Here is a 24,330-nt window from a genome sequence, read left to right on the forward strand (position 1 = left end):
AGACTGAAAAGCCTAGTTCAACCTTCAGACTACTATCCATTCCTGCTCTTTCATGTGGGTACAAATGATGTAACAACAAAAAGTCTGAGGTCAATCAAATGAGACTTCAGAGCCCTGGAAAGAATGCTAAAAAATTCAGGAGCACAGGTAGTGTTTTCCTCAATCCTCCCAGTAATGGGGGGAGACTTCGGAAGAAATGGGCGAGCCCAGGATATCAATACCTGGCTCCAGGACTGATGCCTGTGCCAAAACTTTGGGTTTTTAAACCATGGAAGAGCTTTTGAGAGACAAGGTACGCTGGGGCCTGATGGGATCCACCTGTCCTGATGGGGAAAATGCGTCTTTGGGCATAAGCTGGCAGGGCTGATTGAGAAGACTTTAAACGAGAATCGATGGGGGAAGGGGATACCAACAGGATTGCAGTAAGTAAGCCAAGGGTTGGCGTGGCATTGCCTGAGGGTGGCAATGCTAGTGGGAATATTTACACTGTTTCTGGGAACACGGAGGTACTCAGGAGCATATCTGAAATGCTTGTACACCAATGCATGCAGTATGAGAAACAGGATGAACTAGAAGAGTTGCTCAGCTCCCATAGCTTTGATATCATTGGTATTAGTGAGACTTGGTGGAATGAGTCCCATGATTGGAGTGCTGGGATGGAGGGCTACAGGCTGTTCAGGAGGGACCGTCAGGGCAGGCGAGGTGTTGCACTATATGTAAGGGAGAAGTTTGATTGTACAGCCCTTACAGATAGTGATGATGTGGTTGAGAGCCTCTGGGTGAGGATTAGGGGGATGAAAAACAGGAGATGTCATAGTGGGTGTCTACTACCAATTGCCCATCCAGGAGGTAAGCACTGATGTCTCTCTCAATAAAAAGGGCTTTTTGTAAGTATGTTAATAGCAAGAGGAGGTCTAAAGAAAACATTGGACCCATACTTGTTGAAGATGGTCACCTGACTAATAGGGATGAAGAAAAACTAGAGGCATTCAATGTGGTTTTTGACTCAGCCTTTAATAATATGGATAGACCTTGAGCTGTCCCGTCCCCTGAGTTGGAGGACCTGTGTGGGAACAGTGACTTTCCATTTGTGGGCGCTGAAATTGTAAGGGACCAGCTGTATCAGCTGAATGTTCACAAGTCTATGGTGCCTGTTAAGATTCATCCCAGAGTACTGAAGGAGTTAGCAGATGGTATGGCAGGATCCCTCTCGATCATCTACCAAAGGTCTTAGGAGTCTGGGGAGGTGGCTGCTGACTGGAAGCTAGCCAATGTTACTCCAGTCTACAAGAAGGGTGTGAGGGAAGACCCAGGAAACTACAGACCTGTTAGTCTAACCTCACTACCTGGAAAAATTATGGAGAAGATCATACTGGGTACTACTGAAAGGCATTTAAAGAATAATGTAATCTTCACACAGTCAACGTGGGTTCACAAAGGGAAAGTCCTGTCTAACTAATTTGATATCCTTCTCTGATAAGGTCATCCACCTAGTAGATGAAGGGAAGATGGTGGATGTAGTTTTTCTGGATTTTAGTAAGGCTTTTGATACTGTCTCTCACAGCATCCTTCTGGACAAGTTGTCCAGTTGTGGGATGAGCAGGTTCATGGTGCACTGGGTGAAGAACTGCCTGAAGGGCAGAGCTCAAAGGCTTGTAGTGAATGGGGCTACATCTGGCTGGTGACTGGTCACCAGTGGTGTTCCTCAGGGCTCAATTCTAGGGGCAGTTCTGTTCAATATGTCTGTCAATGATCTGGATGCAGGAGTTGAATGCACCATTAGCAAGTTTGCTGATGATACCAAACTGGGAGGTGCTGTTGATGCTCTTGAGGGACAAGAGGCCTTGCAGAGGGATCTAGATAGATTGTAGCATTGGGTAATGATTAATGGCATGAAATGTAACAAGTCCAAATGCTGGATTCTGCACCTGGGACAGAGTAACGCTGGGGACAAGTATAGATTGGGAGAGGAGTGGCTGGAGAGCAGCCCTGCAGAAAGGGATCTGGGGGTGCTGGTTGACAGTAGGCTCAATAGGAGTCAGCATTGTGCCCTGGCAGCCAAGAGGGCAAACTGCATCCTGGGGTGCATCAAACACAGGCTGAGGGGATGACCTCATTGCTCTCTACAGCTTCCTGAGGGAGGGGAAGTGGGAGGTGCTGATCTCTTCTCCCTGGTATCCAGTGATAGGATGCGTGGGAATGGTTCAAAGCCGAGTCAGGGAAGGTTTAGACTGAATGTTAGGAAGCATTTCTTTACCGAGAGGGTAGTCAGACATTGGAACAGGCTTCCTAAAGAGGTGGTCAATGCCCCATGCCTGTTAGTGTTTGAGGCGTTTAGACAATGCCCTTAATAACATGCTTTAATTTTTAGTCAGCCCTGAATTGCTCAGGCAGTTGGAATAGATGATTGTTGTAGGTTCCTTCCGACTGAAATAGTCTATTGTATGGTTTGGTGGTGGTCAAGATCAATTAGTGGAGGAAAGAAAGCATGAAGGGTTTGCAGAGCAGAGATATATATCCTCTTTATATATAGATGAACTATCTACAGTCTGAAGATAATAAAAATAAGTAGTTAGTCTTACTGGTCAGAGTGCCTCATCTACTAATAGTTGTATTTTATGAGTTGTGGGCTTTTGGTAGGGGGTGTATATATAGCTTTTCTTGGTATGCTCAGTTATCAGCCTATATGACTTAATCATCTGTTGTTCACAGTGCAAAAACTACATTTGGCATAGGTGCTGAAAAAGAGCGGTCTGTGGTGGAAAAACATCATTAGTTTTCATGATATATCATATAGAAATGAATGATTTAGCAGTTTTGTGACTACTTTAAAAGATTTTACCTGGCAGCTTATAAAAAAAAAATTGCATACTTAATTTTACTTTAACCCGTTATTCACTAGAAACTCAGATGTTGCCTCTAGTTTTACCGACATATTTAGAGAAATTATCTGAGACAAATGGATGTTATTTGTAAATGATCATCTTATTTAACTTATGTATTATCACTTTTTAATGTGTATGCTTGGTATCTTTTGTGGTGCACATCTATCTCTATTGTACAAAATTTTTTTTATGAACTCAAAAATCTTTATCTAGAAGCCACAGAAGAAGTTTCATTGGACAGTCCAGAGAGGGATCCAGTACTTTCACCAGAACCTATTCCTGCAATCACTCCTGTAACACCTACTACATTAGTAGCTCCCAGAATGGAATTGAAAAGTGTAACAGCCCCTGTGATTTTTGATAGATCCAGAGAAGAGGTACTGAGAAAATTTCTAAATTATATTTTGACGACTATGGAAATGTCTTGTTGGGGGGTGGGGTGTGTGTTTGCTATTTGTTGGTTTTACTTTTTTGTTTGTTTGTTTTTAAATCCAGTTCCTAAATTACTTACAGGATCATTATTTGGTAAAGGGAAGTATGCAAGAGAACAACTATTCTGTTTTATTTTGTGTTTAATATGTATTTGACTCAATACTGTGAGTATTCATTGTTTAGGCGATGAGAGATCTGTAGTGTGAGGAGTAACGTGCTCCATTACTACAGGATAGGTATTGTAAAAGTGTGTGAAGGGAGCAAGTGTTGAGCTAGATGGAGGAGAAATGTTAAAGATGTGTATTAATTCATACTAGCATGTTACAGGTTTTAACTTGGATTTCTGAAGGTGTTGTTAATGAGGAAGTGGAGCAAACAGTTCTTAGCATTATTCTGCATACTAACAAATAGCTGAGGCTGGTCGTAGTTTTACCACTTAATTTGCTATTTACATTTGACATTCCATTCAAAGTCTGCATTGGCAAATACCATTCATTCTAGAATATGCTCCTAGAAAACGTCACTGATGAATGAGGTTCAGCAAACGAGACTTGCCTGGGACTTGATGATGGCTGCTTCCCCAGATATGCCCTAAGCTGACATTTCATTCTTATTTTCTTCCTCTTCAACCTTGGCATGCTTTCTGTTCTGCCATGGTGTTTCTTAACTACTACTGTTCTGTCAAACTTAAATATATTGCATGAAAGATTAGGAAATTCTGTGATCACACAGCTCAGGCAAGTATCTGAAAATTCTATAGTTGTTGCTTTCCCCATCCCCAACTCTTCAACTACAGATACCATTAATAATGAAGAATATATCTGTCTTTTGATTAGAAGCTTATAGAAACATTGCAAGTGAGAGCATTTTTGAACCTCTGCCTGCTGGAATTGGAGGAGATAAAGTGAGCATTTCCCCAAGATAAATGTTTACTAAAACTATGAGACCAACAAGTCTGAAGAAGAGGTTGCCACACTAAAAAAAATTTTCAGGAAGGCTCAAAATTGAAAACCAAGATGTGAAATAATGTTAACTAGAAGAGCTTTTTAGTCATTGAGACATACCGACTCTTCCTTCCCCTGTATCCTTATCTCTGTACCCATACGTAGTGTGAATGCACATTAACTTGCTAAATACGTCATACATTTTTTTTCTAGATTGAAGAGGAAGCAAATGGAGATTTGCTTGATATAGAAATCAGTGTATCAGACCCAGAGAAAGTTGGTAAGTTACTTGAGCCTAGCAAGTCATACGTTAGGCTGTCTTACCTCTTAAAGACTATTCTGAGCTTTTAGCATAATTTCTTATTCAGTTATTTTTTGATGGTTTTTAGTATGTAAATAAAAAACTATTTACTCTATATTTTGAGAAAAAAAGTGTGTGGAGGGATTAAAGTAACTTGCCTTAGGATAAGTATTTTAATTTTCTTACAGGGGATGGCATGAATGCTTATATGGCATACAGAGTGACAACAAAGGTAACAAGTGCAACAAATATATTTGCAAATAACTTCATATCGCAGCTGAGTAGATGCATCAGTAAGTCATAACTAAAATGACTTTTTTTTTTTTTAAGACATCCCTTTCCATGTTTCACAAAAATGAATTCTCTGTTAAAAGAAGATTCAGTGATTTCCTTGGCTTGCACAGCAAATTAGCAACGAAGTACATGCACGTTGGTTACATTGTGCCTCCCGCTCCAGAAAAAAGTATCGTAGGTAAGTCTACTTTCTGTAAGGTTGAATGTATGCATGTGATTTCAGTACTATAATATAAATGAAATACTTAAATACCAATTCTGTTTGTAAAATAAATAGACATGGAACTTGGTAAGATGGTGGGACTTACTGTTATGTAAGCAAGTTTTGGGTGTGACTTAAGTTCTTAGCGTAGAGACTTTCTTTGGCTATGGATGAGTTGGGAAAACTTGCAGATTCTGTAGGACCTTTCTCCAAAGAGCACAAAGCTCTCATTTTAAACTTGAACTACCTACCCTTCAATGCTTGGGTGGTATTTAGTCCCATCTAAAAGTGTATAGTCCACATGTTTATAATTTTGGAGAGAAGAAGGAAAAATATAGTTTTCTAGGCTGATTTAAAATAAGGCATCTTAAAGCAAAGAGCTGGCAAAACAGCTGAAAGTAGATGACATGCATTTACACTACACACATGTTTATTTTATTTTACTTTGTAAGTTTGAAGTCTTAATATGAAATGCCCTACTGTTGTGGTTTAACTCTGGTAGGCAGCTAAGCACCACACAGCTGCTTCTTCGCTCCCCCTGCTGAGAGAATTGGAAGGGTAAGAGTGAGAAAACTTGTGGATTGAGATGATAAAGACATTTTAACAAGAAAGGGAGGAAAAAAAACCCACAAAACCCAACACATAAATAAAAACAGAGCCAAGATAAACAAGTGATGCAAAAAAAAAAAAACCAAATTGCTCACTACCAACTGACCAATGCCCAGCAAGTCCCTGAGCAATGACAGCCCTGGTAACACACGCCCCACCCCCGCCCCAGTTTTTATTGCTGAGAGTGATGTCATATGGTATGGAATATCCCTTTGGTCAGTTGAGGTCAGCTGTCCCAGCTGTGTCCCCTCCCAACTACTTGTGCACCCCTAGCCTACTCGCTGGTGGGGCAGTGTGAGAAACAGAAAAGGCCTTGACTCTGTGTAAGCACTACTTAGCAATAACTAAATCATCAGTGTGTCATCAACACTGTTTTCATCGCAAATTCAAAACATAGCACCATATGAACTGCTATTAAGAAAATTAACTCAATTCTAGCCAGATGCAGTACAATCTCCACCCCTTGTTCCATACTGTTTACAGCATGTCCACACTATCCCATCCATCACTAACCACCCTTCCCGTCCTTTGATATGTATGCTGATATCATTCCCTTAGGCTATGGGCCATCCCTGTAAAATGTCTGTAAAACGGTGTTCTGGTGCCGGTGGGGATAGGGTTAATTTTCCCAAGAATCTGGCATGGGACACAGATATTCCATACCATGTGAAGCCATGCCCAGTCTATAGCTGGGGAGCTGGTGGGGGGGAGGGAGTAGGAGGAGGTCCGCTTGGGAGCAGGCTGGGGCTACCTGGGTATAGTAGGTGAGCAGTGGTACAGTAATCGTGTTTTGTACACTGCTTTATCAGTATTATTGTTGTTGTTTTCCTCTTTCCTTCGCTGTTCTGTTAAACTGCCTTTATCTCAACCCATGAGTTTTGCCTTTTTCTTCTGATTCTCCCCCACAGGTGTGGGGAGGTTGAGCGAGCAGCTGTGTGGTTCTTTCTTGCCGGCTGAGGCTAAACCACGATAGTCCTTTTTGGTGCCCAATGTGGGGTACAAAGGGTTGAGATAACAGCTGATCCGACCAGAGCGTATTAAAATGGATTTGTTATATGCATTTATTGTATTAGTTAAATAGTTGCTGGTCACAATGTTGCTTCGTTTGTTCTCATGGATGTGTTATGTAAATTCTTATATGTTCTATGTACTCCCCGCAATGCTGATTATCATGTCTGGAAGAGAGGTCAGGATTATAATTTTGCTGTCCTGTGTAATATCAATTTTATGATATGATAACATCACTGTTCAGATGGTTATACTGGGGTGTTTATGCGGCATTGCTGTCCTGCCTGTCCTACCTCAGGCGCCGTCTCAATTTATTAATAATCACACCCGATCTATGGGGGAAATAGGGGGGAATACTTTTCCCAGTTCTTTTTGCCTCCCTTTTCTCCTTCGAGCCAGGTATGACAGCTTTTGAGAATTTTGAATATCCTTGGGATGTTCAAACCAGCATGGTCCTGTTGCTAGGTCTCCTGAATGTGTTCCAGGTCTTGTTTAGGGTTAAGCAACTATTTAAGACTACCACCCAGAGATCTGCCCTGAGGCTGGATAGTCAGGGGTGGCATGGCATGTGGGAGAACATGGGCAGGTACCTAGAGAACTTCTCACCTCCCATGGTCTGGGACTTCACCCCTGAACAATTACAGGACCCTGATAAAGTGGTAGAATATCTGAAGGGAAAATGCTGTGGCTATTCCAGAGAGGCACAACTTACTGGCCAGGGCCCAGCACAGTGCGATATCTACCAAACACTGCTCCATATTATGCAGCACCCTTAGGGGGAAGAGCTAGAAACCAGACCAACAGACACTGCAGCTACTGCAACTCCTGCAGCAGGCACTGCAGCTACTGAAACCCTAGTGTCAGGCACGGCAGCTGAACCAGGAAACCAACCCATGCCAGTATCAGTTGCCCCTATACAGAAGAAGTAGTACACGAAAAAATCAGTTTGCTTAGTAAGGGATGATGATGAACCAGGGCCATCACGAGAGCAGGAGGAAGAGGCAGAACCAGAGATAATCACCCAGTCCCTATCCCTGAGTGATCTGTGGGATATGCAAAAAGATTTCATCTGACTTTCAGGTGAGCACATTGTCACCTGGCTGCTCCAGTGTTGGGATAATGGGGCCAGTAGCCTGGAATAACTAGAGGGTAGGGAAGCCAGGCAACTGGGATCCCTGTCTAGGGAAGGGGGCATTGACAAGGCTGTTGGGAAGAAGACACGAGCCCTCAGCCTCTGGAGGTAACTCCTGTCAGGCGTGAGGGAGAGGTACCCCTTCAGTGAAGATGTTGTATGTCACCCCAGCAAGTGGACTACCATGGAAAGAGGTATCCAGTACCTGAGAGAATTAGCCATGTGGGAGATGATTTATTATGACTTGGACAATGCAGACTTACCGACAGACCCTGATGAGGTGCAATGCACAAGGCCCATGTGGCAGAAGTTTGTACGGAGCGCACCATCGTCATATGCCAACTCCCTGGCAGTAATGGAATGGAAAGGTGAAGAGGGACCAACGGTGGATGAGGTGGCTGGCCGGCTCCGGCGATATGAAGAAAGTCTCTCTTCCCCCCTTGTCTCAGCTGTGGAGAAACTGTCACGGAAGGTCCAGCAACTTGAAGAGAATATGTCCTACTCCCCACCTGTATTAAGAGTCGTATTAAGAGTCGTTTAGATGTGGTGTTAGGGGATATGGTGTAGGGGAGGGCTTTGTAGAGTGGGGCTGATGGTTGGACTCGATGATCCCAAGGGTCTTTTCCGACCTAAATGATTCTATGATTCTGTGTATGGGCCAGCATCTCAGCTATTAGGAGCAGGCATTTCCCCACTCAAAAGAGAGACTACAGAGGGTACACACCACGAGGCACCCTGTGGTTCTGCCTGAGTGACCACGGGGAGGACATGAGGAAGTGGGATGGACAACCTACTTGGATCCTGAAGACACGGGTACAGGAGTTGCAAGGAAGGACAACCACAAAAGGGGATCCCTCCAGGAAAAGTGCTGCCCCAGTTTCCAGTGGGCAGTTCCCCAGACAGAGCAGAAGGCCTGATCTTGCTTCTGATCCTCTTGAAGGAACTTCCAAGTCATTTATGCAAGAAGTGAGTAATGGATACTATGACCAGGATTAGAGGGGCCCTGCCTCCGGCCAGGTGGAGGAAAGGGACAACCGGGTTTATTGGATGGTGTGGATTTGATGGCCTGGCACATCAGACCCACAGGAGTATAAGGCTCCAGCAGATACCGATACACAGGGCACCCTAATACCATCAAGCTATAGAGGGGCAGAACCCATTTGTATTTCTGGGGTGACAGGGGGATCCCAAGAGTTGACTGTACTGGAGGCGGAAGTGAGCCTAACTGGGAATGAGTGGCAAAAGCATCCCATTGTGACTGGCCCAGAGGCTCCATGCATCCTTGTTGTAGACTACCTCAGGAGAGGGTATTTTAAGGACCCAAAAGGGTACCGCTGGGCCTTTGGCATAGCTGCCTTGGAGACGGAGGAAGTTAAACATTTGCCTACCTTGCCTGGTCTCTTGGAGGACCCTTCTGTTGTGGGGTTGTTGAGGGTCGAAGAACAACAGGTGCCGATTGCTACCACAGTGGTGCATCGGCGGCAGTATCGCACTAACCGAGACTCTCTGATTCCCATCCATGAGCTGATTCGTCAACTAGAGGTTCAAGGAGTGATCAGCAAGACTCACTCACCCTTTAACAGTCCCATATGGCCGGTGTGAAAGTCTAATGGAGAGTGGAGGCTAACTGTAGACTATCATGGTCTGAATGAAGTCACGCCACCACTGAGAGCTGCCGTGATGGACATGCTAGAACTGCAGTACGAACTGGAGTCCAAGGCAGCCAAGTGGTATGCCACAGTTGATATAGCTAATGCATTCTTCTGAATCCCTTTGGCAGCAGAGTGCAGGCCACAGTTTGCTTTCGCTTGGAGGGGCGTCCAATACACCTGGAATTGACTGCCCCAGGGGTGGAAACACAGCCCCACCATTTGCCATGGACTGGTCCAGACTGCACTGGAACAGGGTGAAGCTCCAGAACATCTGCAATACATTGATGACATCATTGTGTGGGGCAACACAGCAGAAGAAGTTTTTGAGAAAGGGACTAAAATAGTCCGAATCCTTCTGAAAGCTGGTTTTGCTATAAAGCGAAGTAAGGTCAAGGGACCTGCGCAGGAGATCCAGTTTTTAGGAATAAAATGGCAAGATGGACGCCATCAGATTCCAATGGATGTGATCAACAAAATAGCAGCTATGTCTCCACCAACTAGTAAAAAGGAAACACAAGCTTTCTTAGGCATTGTGGGTTTTTGGAGGATGCATATCCCAGATTACAGTCTGATTGTAAGCCCTCTATACCAAGTGACCCGGAAGAAGAACAATTTTAAATGGGGTCCTGAGCAACGACAAGCCTTTGAAAAAAATCAAACAGGAAATAGTCCATGCAGTGGCCCTGGGGCCAGTCCGGGCAGGACAAGATGTTAAAAATGTGCTCTACACTGCAGCCGGGGAGAATGGCCCTGCCTGGAGCCTCTGGCAGAAAGCACCAGGGGAGAGTTGATGTCACAGAATCACAGATTGATAGGGGTTGGAAGGGACCTCTGGACATCATCTAATCCAACACCTCTGCTAGAGCAGGGTCACCTAGAGCAGGTTACACAGGAATGGGTCCAGGTGGGTTTTGAATGTCTCCAGAGATGGAGACTCCACCACCTCTCTGGGCAGCCTGTTCCAGTGCTCTGACACCCTCAAAGTAAAGAAGTTCCTCCTCATGTTTAGGTGGAACTTCCTATGCTCAAGTTTGTGCCCGTTACCTCTCGTGCTGTCCCCGGGCACCACTGAAAAGAGCCTGGCCCCATCCTCCTGACACCCACCCTTTAAGCATTTACAAGTGGTGATAAGGTCCCCCCTCAGCCGTCTTTTTTCCAGACTGAAGAGACCCAAATCCCTCAGCCTTTCTTCATAAGAGAGGTGTTCCAGTCCCCTAATCATCTTGGTAGCTCTCTGCTGTACCCTCTCCAGCAGTTCCCTGTCCCTCTTGAACCGGGGAGCCCAGAACTGGACACAGTACTCCAGGTGGGGCCTCACCAGGGCAGAGTAGAGGGGGAGGATGACCTCCCTCGACCTGCTGGCCACACTCTTCTTGATGCACCCCAGGATGCCCTTGGCCTTCTTGGCCACAAGGGCACATTGCTGGCTCATGGTCATCCTGTTGTCCACCAGGACTCCCAGGTCTCTTTCCACAGGGCTGCTCTCCAGCAGGTCAGCCCCCAACCTGTACTGGTGCATGGGGTTATTCCTCCCCAGGTGCAGCACCCTACGCTTGCCCTTGTTGAATTTCATAAGGTTCCTCTCTGCCCAACTCTCCAGCCTGTCCAGGTCTCGCTGTATGGCAGCACAGCCTTCTGGTGTGTCAGCCACCCCTCCCAGTTTTCTGTCATCAGCAATCTTGCTGAGGGTGCACTCTATCCCCCCTCATCCAGGTCATTGATGAATATATTGAAGAGGACTGGGCCCAGTACTGACCCCTGGGGAACACCACTCGTCACTGACCTCCAACTAGACTCTGTGCCCCTAATCACGACCCTCTGAGCTCTGTCTTTCAACCAGTTTTCAATCCACCCCACTGTCCATTCATCTAACCCATACTTCTGAAGCTTCCTTATGAGGACCCGTAGGGTTTTGGAGTCGGGGATACAGAGGATCTAATGCCTGCTGTACTCCAAGAGAAAAAGAGATATGGGCAATGTATGAAGGGGTTCAAGCTGCTTTGGAAGTGGTTGGTACAGAAACACAGCTCCTCCTAGCACCTCGTCCTTAGCCTCCAACACAGACAGCTGTCAGTCCAGAAATACAGATGGGTTGTGCCCCTTTGTATTCTCATGGTATTAGGGTACACTGTGCACTGGTGTCAACTGCAGCCTTATATTCCTTTGGGTCTGGTGTGCCTTGCCTTTGAACCCACAAAGTCCAGTAAACCCGGTTGTCGCTTTCTTCCCCTTGGCTGGAGGCAGGGCCTGTTTATTCCTGGTCAGCGTATTTATTACTTGATTTTTGTAACTGCAAACCAGAAGTCCCTTCATCAGGGTCAGAAATAAGATCAGCCCTTCTACTCTGCTCAATAGAAACTGGAGCGGTAATTTTCCTGTATAGATGTCTTTTGGCTGTTGTGGGCAAAACAGACTCGACTTGAGGAATTTAACTTAATTTAAAACACTTAATTACTGTTTTGGTGTTTGGGGGGAAAAAAAGAAGACAAACACTTAAGGAAAACACTTTTCCTCCCCCTTTCCCAGGCTTAACTTCAGTCCAGACACCTCTTGTCCCCCCTTCATAGTTTCCACTCCCCTTTTTATCAGTGCATCTTATGCTCAGTCCCTTCACAGGGAGGCCACAGGTGGTGCAGGAGATTGGGGTCAGGACATAGTGGTTTCTTTCTGCCACTCCTTGTTCCTTACTCTCATCTTCTGCTGCTCTTTCCTTCTACTCGTTTCCTCTGCTTTGGCATGGGTTCCTCCACAGGCTGCAGTCCCTTCAGGGGAGTACTTGCTCAGGCATGGAGTTCTCCCTACTGCTCTGGCCTTGTTTCTCTTTTTCCCTTGATATTTACTGCCCTTTCTTAAATATGTTTTCATAGAGGCTCTGCAAACTTCTCTGGCTCAGCTTTGGCCTGTGGTGAGTCCATTGCTAAGCCGGCTGGAACCAGCTGTGACTGGCATAAGGTAGCCACTGACCTCCTCCCACAGAGATCACCCCTGCAGGGCCTGCTTCCTCTCCAACCTTATAATTTATACCCAATACATTACTTAAAAAGAAACCCTAAAAAACAACCCAAAACAAAAAAAAATCCCACACACTTATTTTTAGAAATTAGAAAATACTAGAATAAAAATATTAGTTATGAGCATACTAATCAATAGACTTATAAACTAAGATTTAATTTCTTGCTCTGCTTTATTAGAGTAACTGTTTTCTTCTGAACACAAGTGATCAGTAAGAGTGTGACTTTTACTTAGATTGTTTTCATAAATGCAAATTCAACTAGTTTTTCAATAACTTCAATCACAATAGATGTATTATAGGAAATTGCGTATTTTATAGATCTGTTTCCCACAAGAGTGTGCAGCATGTGGTATTTGTGTTCTTTGTATTCTTCTGTGCTGCTTTTCATTGTAATTTTGCTTAAATTTAGTTGAGCTTAATGTTCTAATCGTATCAGTTATGTTAATGATTTCTTTATGATAACACAAAATCAATATGATGCAATTTTCTTGAAAGGCATGACCAAGGTTAAAGTAGGCAAGGAAGATTCTTCATCTGCTGAATTCGTAGAAAAAAGAAGAGCAGCATTAGAAAGGTAATCTATGTATCTAACTAAAACTTGTTTTGCGTCAAAATGAATTGTAATATAGTACATGGGCTCTCTAACTGGGATCTGGACCATCTGTACTTAGGTAGAGAGTGTGCATTGCTATCTCATGTCCAGCTTTTCATCCACCAGTATCCCCAAGTCTTTCTTGGCAGAGCTACTCTCAATCCCTTCATCCCCCAGCCTGTATTGATACTGGGGGTTGCCCCGACCGTTTTGATGTAAGAGATAGCATATCTCTGTCACTCAGTACTGGCCTACAACTAGTATTGTTCAAATACCTTTGCTATGGAAGGGTGTCATAGGAGAAGAGTCAGAGGTCACTCAGACAGGTCTGATCTACTAGTTTGTTTATTGAGTTCTAATCAGTAAATTTAGGTACGTAAAATATTTAATAAGTACAGAGGGATTGGCAGTCAATACTCTGCTATTTACTACACTTAAAGTTAGTATGAGATACAAAGATCATCATGTAAGCTTACTATACGTATCTAAATGTTATATGCATGCAAAAAATGTCACTTATCAACCCACTGATGCCTAGTGCCAGGTAAGGGATCTCTCAGCCTCAATGGGTAACCTTGAGAGGCATCCCTACTCAAGGGGAGATCACCGCCGCGCAGCCAGCTGCTATGGAGGGAGAGCTCAACAGACCCTGATGCCTGCATGTATTTATAGCGTAAAGTGGTTGACTCGTCATCAGGTTTTCTGCTGTGTTCATGCAGTTTCTGCATCTTATCAGCCCACTCTCCAGCCAAACTGGTTTTGTGGTTTTGGTGCTGTGTTCTTGCTGATAGCTTTGCACAATAGGATTAACTTCGGTTAGGCCTACTTGTTGAGCATCTGCCTGGACAAAAGTTCAGTTAGTTGAAACAGGAGGAGTGCACCCATCACAAAGGGTACTGACATTGATGTGCTGCATCATCCCTTTGTGTTGACATGGCTGGTAAAGCCTTTCAAAAGCAACTAGTAAAACTTCTATAACATGCTTACATACAGCTGAGTCAAGTATACAGACTTAATTTTGGTATGATTTCATAATATGATGTCACGTCCTGCTCTGAAAAGAGGGGGGGTAAGTGACTTAGATTCGCAAATCCCCAGTGGCACGGACTAAGGTGAGACAAATCTCAAGGTCTGTATACAAACATTTATTAGATTAGTAACCAGGTCTTAACTAGGTCCACGATAATTGGTTAGGTATATAACACATTATGGCAAACAGTAAGGTATGCATTGCGTTACTTCTTTGAAAGAAAAGAGAAAAGGAAAAGAAAAGAAACAAAGGGATAGAGAAGGAGAGATTGAGAGATAGAGAGAAAGATAAAGAGATCACTGGTCCCAGTTCCAGTGTTAGTCCAGTCAGCGCAGGTTGTAGAAGCACTCCTCTGTAAAATCTCTTCAGAATTTCTTCAGGGAAAAAATCTTCCCAGGTCAAAAATATTCTTCCCCCTTTTATGTTTGCCCACTCCTAGGGGCAGTTTCATCTCCTCAGTACTTTTGACAGTGTTGGGAAGGCTTCACGATATATTCTGTTTCTTTTTTCAGAAAGACCATGAATGTCTTATCTGGCAACAAGCAACTTTTTCATCATATTCCTAAGCCAATTTTAGCTAGCTTTTCCATTCAGAACCAAAAAGTCACCTACCTATTAAGGTGTTCAAAAGGTATTTAAGAGGCAGTGGTTATGTTGCTGTTTCCTAAAGCTGAGGTCATTTGCCCTGGTGCAGGTGCTTTCTGCAGCAGGGCCAGGGGATTGTGGTGTTCAAGGGGGTTTCCTGAGCCAGGGAAACCTCAGGGGAGCACAGAGACCTGCTAGGAGCCCGCAGCCCTCATGAGAGCAGCTGATGAGGTATGGGCGGGGCCAGGAGTAGCGGTGGCCACTCCCCACTCCCACAAAAGGCAGCACTAGAGACCAGGAACGCTGCAAACATGATGGGCAAACAGGGTGTGGTATGGCATTTTGTGCAGCAGTTCGAGTGGGAGGGCACGTGGGGAGGGCGCCTCTTCGAAGGAGGGGCATTCCACTGGCCGAGTGGGAGACTCGAAGGACACATAACCCAGCAACCAGCCACTGTTCTGTGACCATCTGTACAGGTCAAGGGTACTCATCCTACCTGATCCTCAAGGCAGAATGGTGTGCACTTGTCTGAGAGCAAAGGTTGCAGCTCCAGCTGGGGGTCTGCACCATCTACCCCAGTGATGGCTGGTGCCTCCACCTAGACGGAGCTGCTGAAGGGAGAGGCTGCAGTGCAGACCTCAGACTGCAGGAGGTGCCTAGACCTTTCTCCTGGGGCAGGGATAGGTGGCAGACTTGCCTGCAAAAGGTATGCCCAGGTGGAGGACCTCCTGCAGCAGGTGGTTGAGCTGCAGGAGGCAGTGAGAAGGCTGCATAACATCAGGGAGGCTGAGAAGAAGTTAGATAGCTGGTTCCAAGCGCACTCTGCAGTGGGCCCACAGCCAAACAGTCTTTTCATCAGTTCTTCCTGTCAGAGTAAAGGGGTTTGAAAGGGCCAGTTGAATCTGGCAAATCGCTACATGATTGGTGCCACAGCCATGGTTTTGGCTAGTTAGACCATGGGGCTTGCTTTGAGAAACATGATCTACTGGGGCCTGATGGGGTCGGTCTGTCTGTCTGTCAGAGAAGGGGAAGAGCATCTTTGGTCAGAGGCTTGCCAAGCTCGTGAAGAGGGCTTTAAACTAAAACTGCCAGGGGAGGGGAACCTCAGTCCATCCCACTCCTACCAGTATGATGCTAATGCCAGTAATAGATGCCTGGAGAAGGGTTGCAGGTCAACGGGAGAGCACCTGGAGTGCAGCACAAAGGAATACCAGAAACTCCAGCCAGTAAGTCAGCTTCATTGGGGGCCCAACTTAAATGCCTCTATGCAGATGCATGTAGCATGGGGAATAAACAAGAGTCAGAGATGTGCGCACGCTTGCAGGGCTATGATCTTATTGGCATCACAGAGACATGGTAGAATGGCTCCTATGACTGGAGTGTTGGAATGGAAGGATACAGGTATTTCAGGAAGGACAGACAGGGGAAAAGAGGAGGGGTTGTCACCCTCTATGTCAAGGACCAGCTGGAGCACATGGAGCTCTGCCTGGGGATGGATGCGGAGCTGATGGATGAGGAGCTTATGGGTCGGGATTAAAGGGAGGTCAGGGACAGGTGATGTTACAGTGGGCGTCTGCTACAGGCCACCTGACCAGGAAGACTGAGTGGATGAGGCCCTCTATAGACAGATAGGAGCAGCCTCACATTCACAAGCCCTGGTCCTTGTGGGGGACTTCCGGCAATGTCGGAATCCAATGAGCCGGCAATGTGTGCTCGCAGCCCAGAAATCTAACCGCATCCTGGGCTGCATTGAAAGAAGCGTGGCCAACAGGTCGAGGGAGGTGATTCAACCACACCGATATCTGTTGGAGGGACAGCATAGCAGGGCATAAGGAATCCAGGAGGTTCCTGGAGTGCGTCGATGGTAACTGCCATCTCCAAGTGATAGAGGAGCCAACGAGGAGAGATGCCATGCTCAATCTTGTTCTCGCCAACAAGGAGGGGCTGATAGGGAATGTGAAGCTCAAGGGCAGCCATGTTGTCTGTCACCAATCACCTCCTCGTTATCCATGTGCCTTAGCAGAGTTTCCAGGAGGATGTGCTCCATGATCTTGCCGGGCACAGAGGTGAGACTGAAAGAGGGTAGATTTAGATTAGATATTAGGAAGAAATTCTTTACTGTGAGGGTGGTGAGACACTGGAACAGGTTTCCCAGAGAAGTTGCGGATGTCCCATCCCTGGAAGTGATCAAGGCCACGTTGGATGGGGCTTTGAGCAGCCTGATCTAGTGGAAGGTGTCCCTGCCCATGGCAGGGCTGGTTGGAACTAGATGATCTTTAAGGTACTTTCCAGCCCAAACCATTCTATGAAAACATATCAGTGTGCCCCAGAAAGACCAAAAAAATCTGTTCTAGGTTTCCCAGAGCTATGGGGAAAGTGGGCAGGAAAGCAATGCGTCTTTTTTATTAAATTCACTAAAGTTTATGCCTTAGAATAGTGACCTTAAGTACTACAAGTCTGACAGGTGTCTTCAACCATAACTCTAGTTGCTTGCAGTGAAAATGTTAGTTATTTCCCTTGGAGTAAGTGCTATTCTCTAGCAGCAATTTTCTAAGGAAAAAGCTCTGTGCCATGTCAACTTTAACTTGTACTTGCTATTGACTGTCAGAACACTCAAGGAAAAGTTGAGCAATCTAATTTATGAAATAGTTTCAGTGCAACTCTTAGCTTATTTAGGAAGAAAAATAAGGATCTGGTGGCCATATCTAATGGAGGATGGAGAAAATACATTGTGTTTACAATATCAATGTACTCAAACTTTCCATTAAGTCCCAGTCTATATAATTCTCTAGGACGGTTTCCAAGCAATTTGTGACTGTAATGGGGCAGTTCTGGTATTTTACAGCTGGGGCTTGAGCCAAACTAAAGCTTTGCATAATATTAAAATCAGTTATGACAAACTTGCAGCGGTTTTTAGTTAACGAGCACTGTAGAAAATTACCTCTTCAACTCATATTTGTACAATCAGTAGTTTTTAGATCCAAGTAGAAATGTAAAAAATTGCAAAAGGAAGGAGTTGCACTAATTTCACTTCTGGGTGGATGAGTCCTGTAGAACTTATATAGGTTGAAGGCTGTCTAGCCAGTGAATAAATAGTTCATACCCAGAACAAGATCAGTTTGCTTCTCCAAGACTTACTTTAATTCTAAAACAAGCCAGCCAGAATTAGCTGTAACAAAAAGCCTGTTTGCTGTACAGTATGAGAATGTGTTTAAACATGCCCATCTATTTTCTGGCTTAAATTGGTTGTTGTTAGAGCAGGAAGCCTTCACTGAGGTGTTAGAAATATCAAATATATTATTTTAATACTGTGCAACATAGATTTATGGCAAATTATGACACCTTAAGAAGTTTGATGTAAACAATCTAGGTTAGAAACCACCGCCAGCAACTTGTCTTTAGAGGTGACTTTACGTGTGTTCAGACCCCATTAGATAATGAAGAAAGGTTACATGCTACCTTAATTGTACCCATTCTTTTGCTAAAGGACACTTTCCAATGTTGTCAGGCACATGTATTCTGTTTTGTTATCTAATATTTTAACTTTTTTAAATCATAGGTATCTACAAAGAACAGTAAAACACCCTACCTTGTTGCAGGATTCATATTTAAGGCAGTTCTTGGAAAGTTCTGAGGTATTTACATTCTTTTAAGTTCCTTATTTGTTTCCAGATATGGTAATGTACGAAGTAATGTACTATTTGTATTGAGACCTAATCTCCTAAATTCATATGAAATAAAATTGGATTGTACTCTTCATGGGACAGAGTGACAAAAGGCTACTTAGATAATCGTGTACAAAGTCTGTTGCCTTTACCTCTGATAAATCTTAGGTTGGTAGTGACCAAAAGCTATCTGCTGTTCAGTGACTTCTGCCAAGTGAGTTGGTCTGTCCGGTTCTGAGTGAAACTCATCGTACACAGAGTGAAAATCCATAATCAGTGCTACTGAGGATTAATTAAGATCATGAATTAAACTGACTTGAAAATAGTTCTTGCGTCTAGGAGTCAAGCTTGAGGTCTATTTGCGTGATAATGTGAACAGGCATGCAGTGCTGCTGACCATGCTAGATGTTTTGTGGATAGAGGACTTCAGTCACCAGTACCATCAATCTGTCACCTTTCACAAAATGAAATATATTGCAGAACAGATTGTCTGTTATGTCTCCAAAAACATAAGTCTATAAATGTGCATAGTGGATTTGCTGTAGTAGTGGATTGTCTTTTGGCCAATGTCAATATCTTAGCTATGCTAATAAGTCACAGAGGCCTTGATACTGACAAAAGCATCATTGATAGATAACTTAAAGTGTCAATGCTGCTGACACAAAGTATCAGGTACAAAGGATAAATGGCCTAACATCGGGGCCACTTTGTACAGCATATTTAGACTAACATTAACAAAGAATAATATCAGTTTAAAGTTTGTTAACTTACTCCTGAGGATTTCTAAGTACCTCACAAATGCACAGTTCTCACATACTCGTAAGGTAGGTTTTGAAACCTGGCTTATATTTAAAAGCAAAAAGACATCAACCTTTTATGATCTGTACACAGTGTAAATCTTGCATTATAATGAAGTGTTTTACAGAATTTCTGTATCTTATTGTAAATCTAAGCTTTTCTGTTTCTATAGTGGCAGTTTGTTCTCTGTAGTATATAGGTGGCTAGTTAGGACCTTTGGCTAGTTCATAACTTCTGACAAGTAGGTTGTTTGTTCCATTTAAATGTAAAGGTGTAGAAGAAAAGTAAATAGTCTATATTGTTAGGATTTCCTCTGAGAATGTAAAAAATAGTAAAACTGAGAAATCAGATTACACTAATTGTAACGCGTAGGAGTAAAGAAAATGGTCTATCCTTTTCTTTTCCCCCTTGTACCCAGTTAAACCTCCAGCCTTTTAACCAGTCTGTTTGCCCTTATTTGTCATTCATTTCCAGCTGCCGAGAGCGGTTAACACCCAGGCTCTGAGTGGAGCAGGAATATTGAGGATGGTAAACAAGGCTGCTGACGCTGTCAACAAAATGACAATCAAGATGAATGAATCAGATACAGTAAGAGCTGATTATTTTTTTTACTTGAATAATGAGTCAAATTAATGAGTCTCCACTATTGCATTTTAAAGCTGTAGAAGTAGAAAATGAGATAGTAATTTGCTTATTGGCTTGGATTCTTAGCTGTATCAGTTGACCATCATAGCAATAAATGGATAATTTGCTGCTTTAAAACAATAAATGCTGTTGGTAATATAAATTATAATGCTAGACTCTTTCCTCTTTTGTCAGTGGTTTGAAGAAAAACACCAGCAATTTGAGAATCTGGATCAGCAACTTAGGAAACTTCATGCCAGTGTCGAAGCATTAGTCTGCCACAGAAAAGGTAACTTTACTTCTATGTGACTGCATGAGCTTAAGTGCTTAGAGCTTTAGAAAATGTTAATGAAACAGGAACTTAGTATGTCAGAACTCTTAACTAACAAGTAGTTAGTTTTACAATAAATTTCAATGCAAAAGTTTTCTAACTCTACCTTTTAGTTTAAACTGCTCTAGTATTTCTGGTATATCTGGTTTTAATCTTAATTTTATCCAGAATATATATCATTCCTTCTGTTGAACTTGAAAGTTACTATATTGATTAGCATGAATTTTTTTTCTTGCAGAGATTTGATACCATAACTAGCAAGTGATACACTACAGTAGACATCTATAAATGTATCTAGATCTCATGGTGTCATCCGACACCAAGGGGACAGACAGATTCTTTTAAGGATCCTTGGCAGAATGATGACAGCATTAAGGCGTAGTTACAATTAAAGTTTTATTTTTCTTAACAGGACTTTATGATTAGTATAGCATAGAATTTATAATCAGAATAGACAAGATTTCTATAAGCAGAATAAGTGTAGTACAATTTTGTAAGTAGTGTAGTACGGAATTTTATAGCACCACTTAGCTTATGGTTTCTAATCACCTGGACCCTCTGCAGATCATGGCAAATCTTAATACTTGCTTTGCTATATCAACATAACAATCATAATCTAGACTCGAAAAACATATAAAAGAATACGAGTCACTCAATGCTCAGAGGAAGCAGACAATGGTGGAGGTATCCCTGGCCACTGGGAGGTTACAGGTCTCACTGTCCAGCAGCACTTCTGGTCCAAGTTCCCACTTAGAAATTGTAACTGCTTGATTTTATAGACAGTGCTCCGTGTGCTGTTACACTTCCCTGTTCTGTGGTCATCACCACCACCTGGTTGGCTGGGTGCCTGGGACTTTCAAAGACAGTAATTAAGGGAGCAGTCAGCCTGGCACCCAAGAATCTTGAGGCTGACAGGGAGCAGAAGAAGAAATCCTATCCAGAGGGACCTTGACAGGATTGAGAGGTGGGCCCGTGCAAACCTCATGAAGTTCAACCAGGCCAAGTGCAAGGTCCTGCACCTGGGTCAGGGCAATCCCAAGTACAAGTACAGGCTGGGTGGAGAATGGATTGAGAGCAGCCCTGAGGAGAAGAACTTAGGGGTGCTGGTGGATGAGAAGCTCAACATGATCTGGCAATGTGTGCTTGCAGCCCAGAAGGCCAACGCCATCCTGGGCCGCATCAAAAGAAGTGTGTCCATCAGGTCGAGGGAGGTGATTCTGCCCCTCTGCTCTGGTGAGACCCCACCTGGAGTACTGCATCCAGCTCTGGAGTCCTCAGCATAAGGATGACATGGACCTGTTGGAGTGGGTCCAGAGGAGGGCCACAAAGATGGTAGGAGGGCTGGAACACCTATGCTATGAGGATAGGCTGAGAGTTGGGGTTGTTCAGCCTGGAGAAGAGAAAGCTCTGGGGAGACCTTATAGCAGCCTTCCAGTACCTGAAGGGGGCCTACAAGAAAGCTGGAGGACTCTTTATCAGGGAGTGTAGTGATAGGATGAGGGGTAACAGCTTTAAAGTGAAAGAGGGTAGATTTAGACTGGATATCATGAAGAAATTCTTTACTGTGAGGGTGGTGAGGCACTGGAACAGGTTGCCCAGGGAAGTTGTGGATGCCCCATCCCTGGAAGTGTTCAAGGTCAGGTTGGATGGGGCTTTGAGTAGCCTGGTCTAGTGGGAGGTGTCCCTGCCCATGGCAGGGGGGTTGGAACTAGATGATTTTTAAGGTCCCTTCTAACTCTGACCATTCTATGATTCTATGAAATCTGTTTGGTTTGTCTACTTGGTTCACAGGACCTTCATGGCTTGATAATGAGGAGAAAGGGGACAAATACGTGACCAGTTCGGTCTCAGAGAATGGCCGTTTGCCTTATAAAATGGCTTTAGTTATGCTAACCATATTACCAAGGGTTGGAGCAGGGGCTACCAGTCACACCCCACCCCCTAACACCATCACAAACAGGGAAGGGTGCCAGTGGTGGTGGTACCGTCACTTCTTGCTCATGGCCTATAGCTTAGTAATGGGATCGTAAGGAGGACTCCACGGCAGTAATGGGGTGCTTGTTGTCTGAAGGCTGTTCATCCGAGGAGGGAGGAGAGTATAAAATGTTGATTTTTAGTAACTGATATGCATAAAGATTTAAAGCAAGATATAACACAAAATAAGATAATTCCAACAGCCATAATAAGAGATAATATTAACAGAACATGACAGGCCCATGCTCTGAACTTAGGTAACCAAGACCACAGCCAAAACCAGGCAGTTGATAGACCTTCTGACAAGGGTTGCTTGAGTTATTTGGTGAAAGGTACGAACTTGTCTTTGAATGATGTTTATATGATATTCAATTTGTTTAGATTCATTAGCATAAAAACAAGTGATGTTTGACAGTACACATATACCTTCTTGTGACACTGGAAGATAATCTGTGGCCCAACAGTTTTGTATAGCTGATTGTGAAAGTGAACTAATTTACAATTGAAAATTCTTTAAGGCATCTACAGTAGCATTTTGGAAAATTTCAAGCATAGCAGAAATATTTACGATAGCTTTTTCCAACTCAATAATACCTAAACTTGGAAACAATGCACGCATAAATTGATGCAATCTCCTTGGTCTTTTTATCAGGGGATTGATTACAAAACTGTTATGGCATACAGGGTAATGGTTGTGTAAAAAGGTAGTAGTTAAATTTTTGGTTTGAAATGCACAGGGAGCAAGATGTGCTATGGTACAAGTACTTCCCATTGTGGTGGAAGACTTTTATATGTGTTTGTGCTACAGAGCCATAACCACATGGATGCTAGAATGGTAGGCCACCAATTTGATTTCATAAGATTTCTGGGGAAATATTCCTTGCACCATTGATAAGTCTCTTTTTCACTGTCAGGATGATCAAATTTGAGTAGGAGTGTGGCTCGTTTGAACAGTGTGAAAAGGATTGGCATATATACAGCTGGTCATGTTATGCCATTGTTGTTAGTACTTAACCAACCATTACTCTGTAGAATGTAAAATGTAGAATTAGGACCAGTGAAATTATAGTATCTTTGGCAAAATGTACCATTAATATTCTGTGTGAGATTCAAGAATGGTGAAATATTTTAAAAAGCAGTGTTTGTAATCACTGATTTGTTTTTACAGATCCACATGGCTCTTAAATTGGATTCATTACAAACTCTGTTTCAATTACGGCATATCAGCTGAAACTGTGTTTGTGTCTGGTTGTAGAGCAGAGTATAGTAACAATGGCTTGTTTTTCCCACCCACCGTTGAATTTGTATGTTCAGGCATTGTAATGTACCATGGGGTTTTATCATACGAATGTGCCTTAAAAGGTTGGGTTTGATAAGTTGGAGGGTTGGGAAGCGAGTATGCCAATTTAGATTGGTACCAAGACATTTCAGGAACAGATTCAGCTATCCACACAGAATTAGTATCTGAAGACTGAGGATGGTGTAAACAATAACAGCAGTTTGATTAATTACCCATTTGAGAGATGATGTTCATGAACTGAATGACACAATTATCGTTCCAGTCATGAAATAAGGAGGAACAGGGTACAAATAAGTACAATGCAATGGGTGCTATGATCATGATTTTCCTGCAGCTGGAATTTCCACAAAGGTAAAGTGATGATTCCTTGGGTGCATTCCAGGCTTATTCAGGCCGAAGAATCCATCCAAGTATAGTTCATTACCTGAAGTGATAAGAAATTATCTGGTCTTGGAAATTATCCAAGCCTCAGTGATAGCTAGAGGGAGTCTCCATTTAGGAATGGTTTTCCATATGTCCTTTTCTCAGGGAGTTAGTAAAGTGACAGATTTTAACCACTGAAAGGTAGTTAATAAGAACAGTGTCACCCTGAGAAAAGCAACAGGCTGACAGTGGGGGTTTTAAAGGTTTTGTTGGTTGGAGAGCAGAAAAATGAGCTCATTCCACTGGGCATCTAGTGGGTGTCTGTCGGTTATTTAAGCATTTGACAGCTTCAGGTAGGGCTTTACCCCATTTTCCTGTATATAAATTTTGTCCTAGAGTTCATTTTAGTAGTCCATTCCATCTCTCGACCATGCCATTACTTTGGAGTCAGTAGGGCAGGTGGAACACCCAGGCAACTCTGTTACGTTCACACCATTCTTGTATGATTTTATTTTTGAAATGAGAGCCATTGTCAGACTGCACAGCAGAAGGCATAGGAGTGTCAGCAAACCATCCGTTAAGTCCTGTCACAGTGG

General features: G+C 43.5%; 1 protein-coding gene across 8 annotated transcripts in view; it reads left to right on the forward strand.

Annotated features, from left to right (window-relative positions):
* The window catches only part of LOC141735451 (sorting nexin-2-like), a 112,691-nt gene that overhangs the window by 19,039 nt on the left and 69,322 nt on the right, over positions 1 to 24,330 (forward strand). For all 8 annotated transcript variants that reach the window (XR_012584738.1, XM_074568268.1, XM_074568263.1 and 5 more), the window contains exons 3-10: positions 3,099 to 3,262; positions 4,475 to 4,541; positions 4,751 to 4,794; positions 4,893 to 5,034; positions 12,968 to 13,046; positions 18,239 to 18,314; positions 19,617 to 19,730; positions 19,962 to 20,055. Coding sequence is in view for 7 of the 8 variants with exons in the window: in XM_074568268.1 (XP_074424369.1) it covers positions 3,099 to 3,262; positions 4,475 to 4,541; positions 4,751 to 4,794; positions 4,893 to 5,034; positions 12,968 to 13,046; positions 18,239 to 18,314; positions 19,617 to 19,730; positions 19,962 to 20,055 (780 nt within the window). In the remaining variant the exon portion in view is untranslated. The remainder of the gene's footprint in view (positions 1 to 3,098; positions 3,263 to 4,474; positions 4,542 to 4,750; positions 4,795 to 4,892; positions 5,035 to 12,967; positions 13,047 to 18,238; positions 18,315 to 19,616; positions 19,731 to 19,961; positions 20,056 to 24,330) is intronic.

This window comes from Larus michahellis, chromosome W (genome assembly GCF_964199755.1).
Source record: "Larus michahellis chromosome W, bLarMic1.1, whole genome shotgun sequence".
Lineage (NCBI taxonomy): Eukaryota > Metazoa > Chordata > Aves > Charadriiformes > Laridae > Larus > Larus michahellis.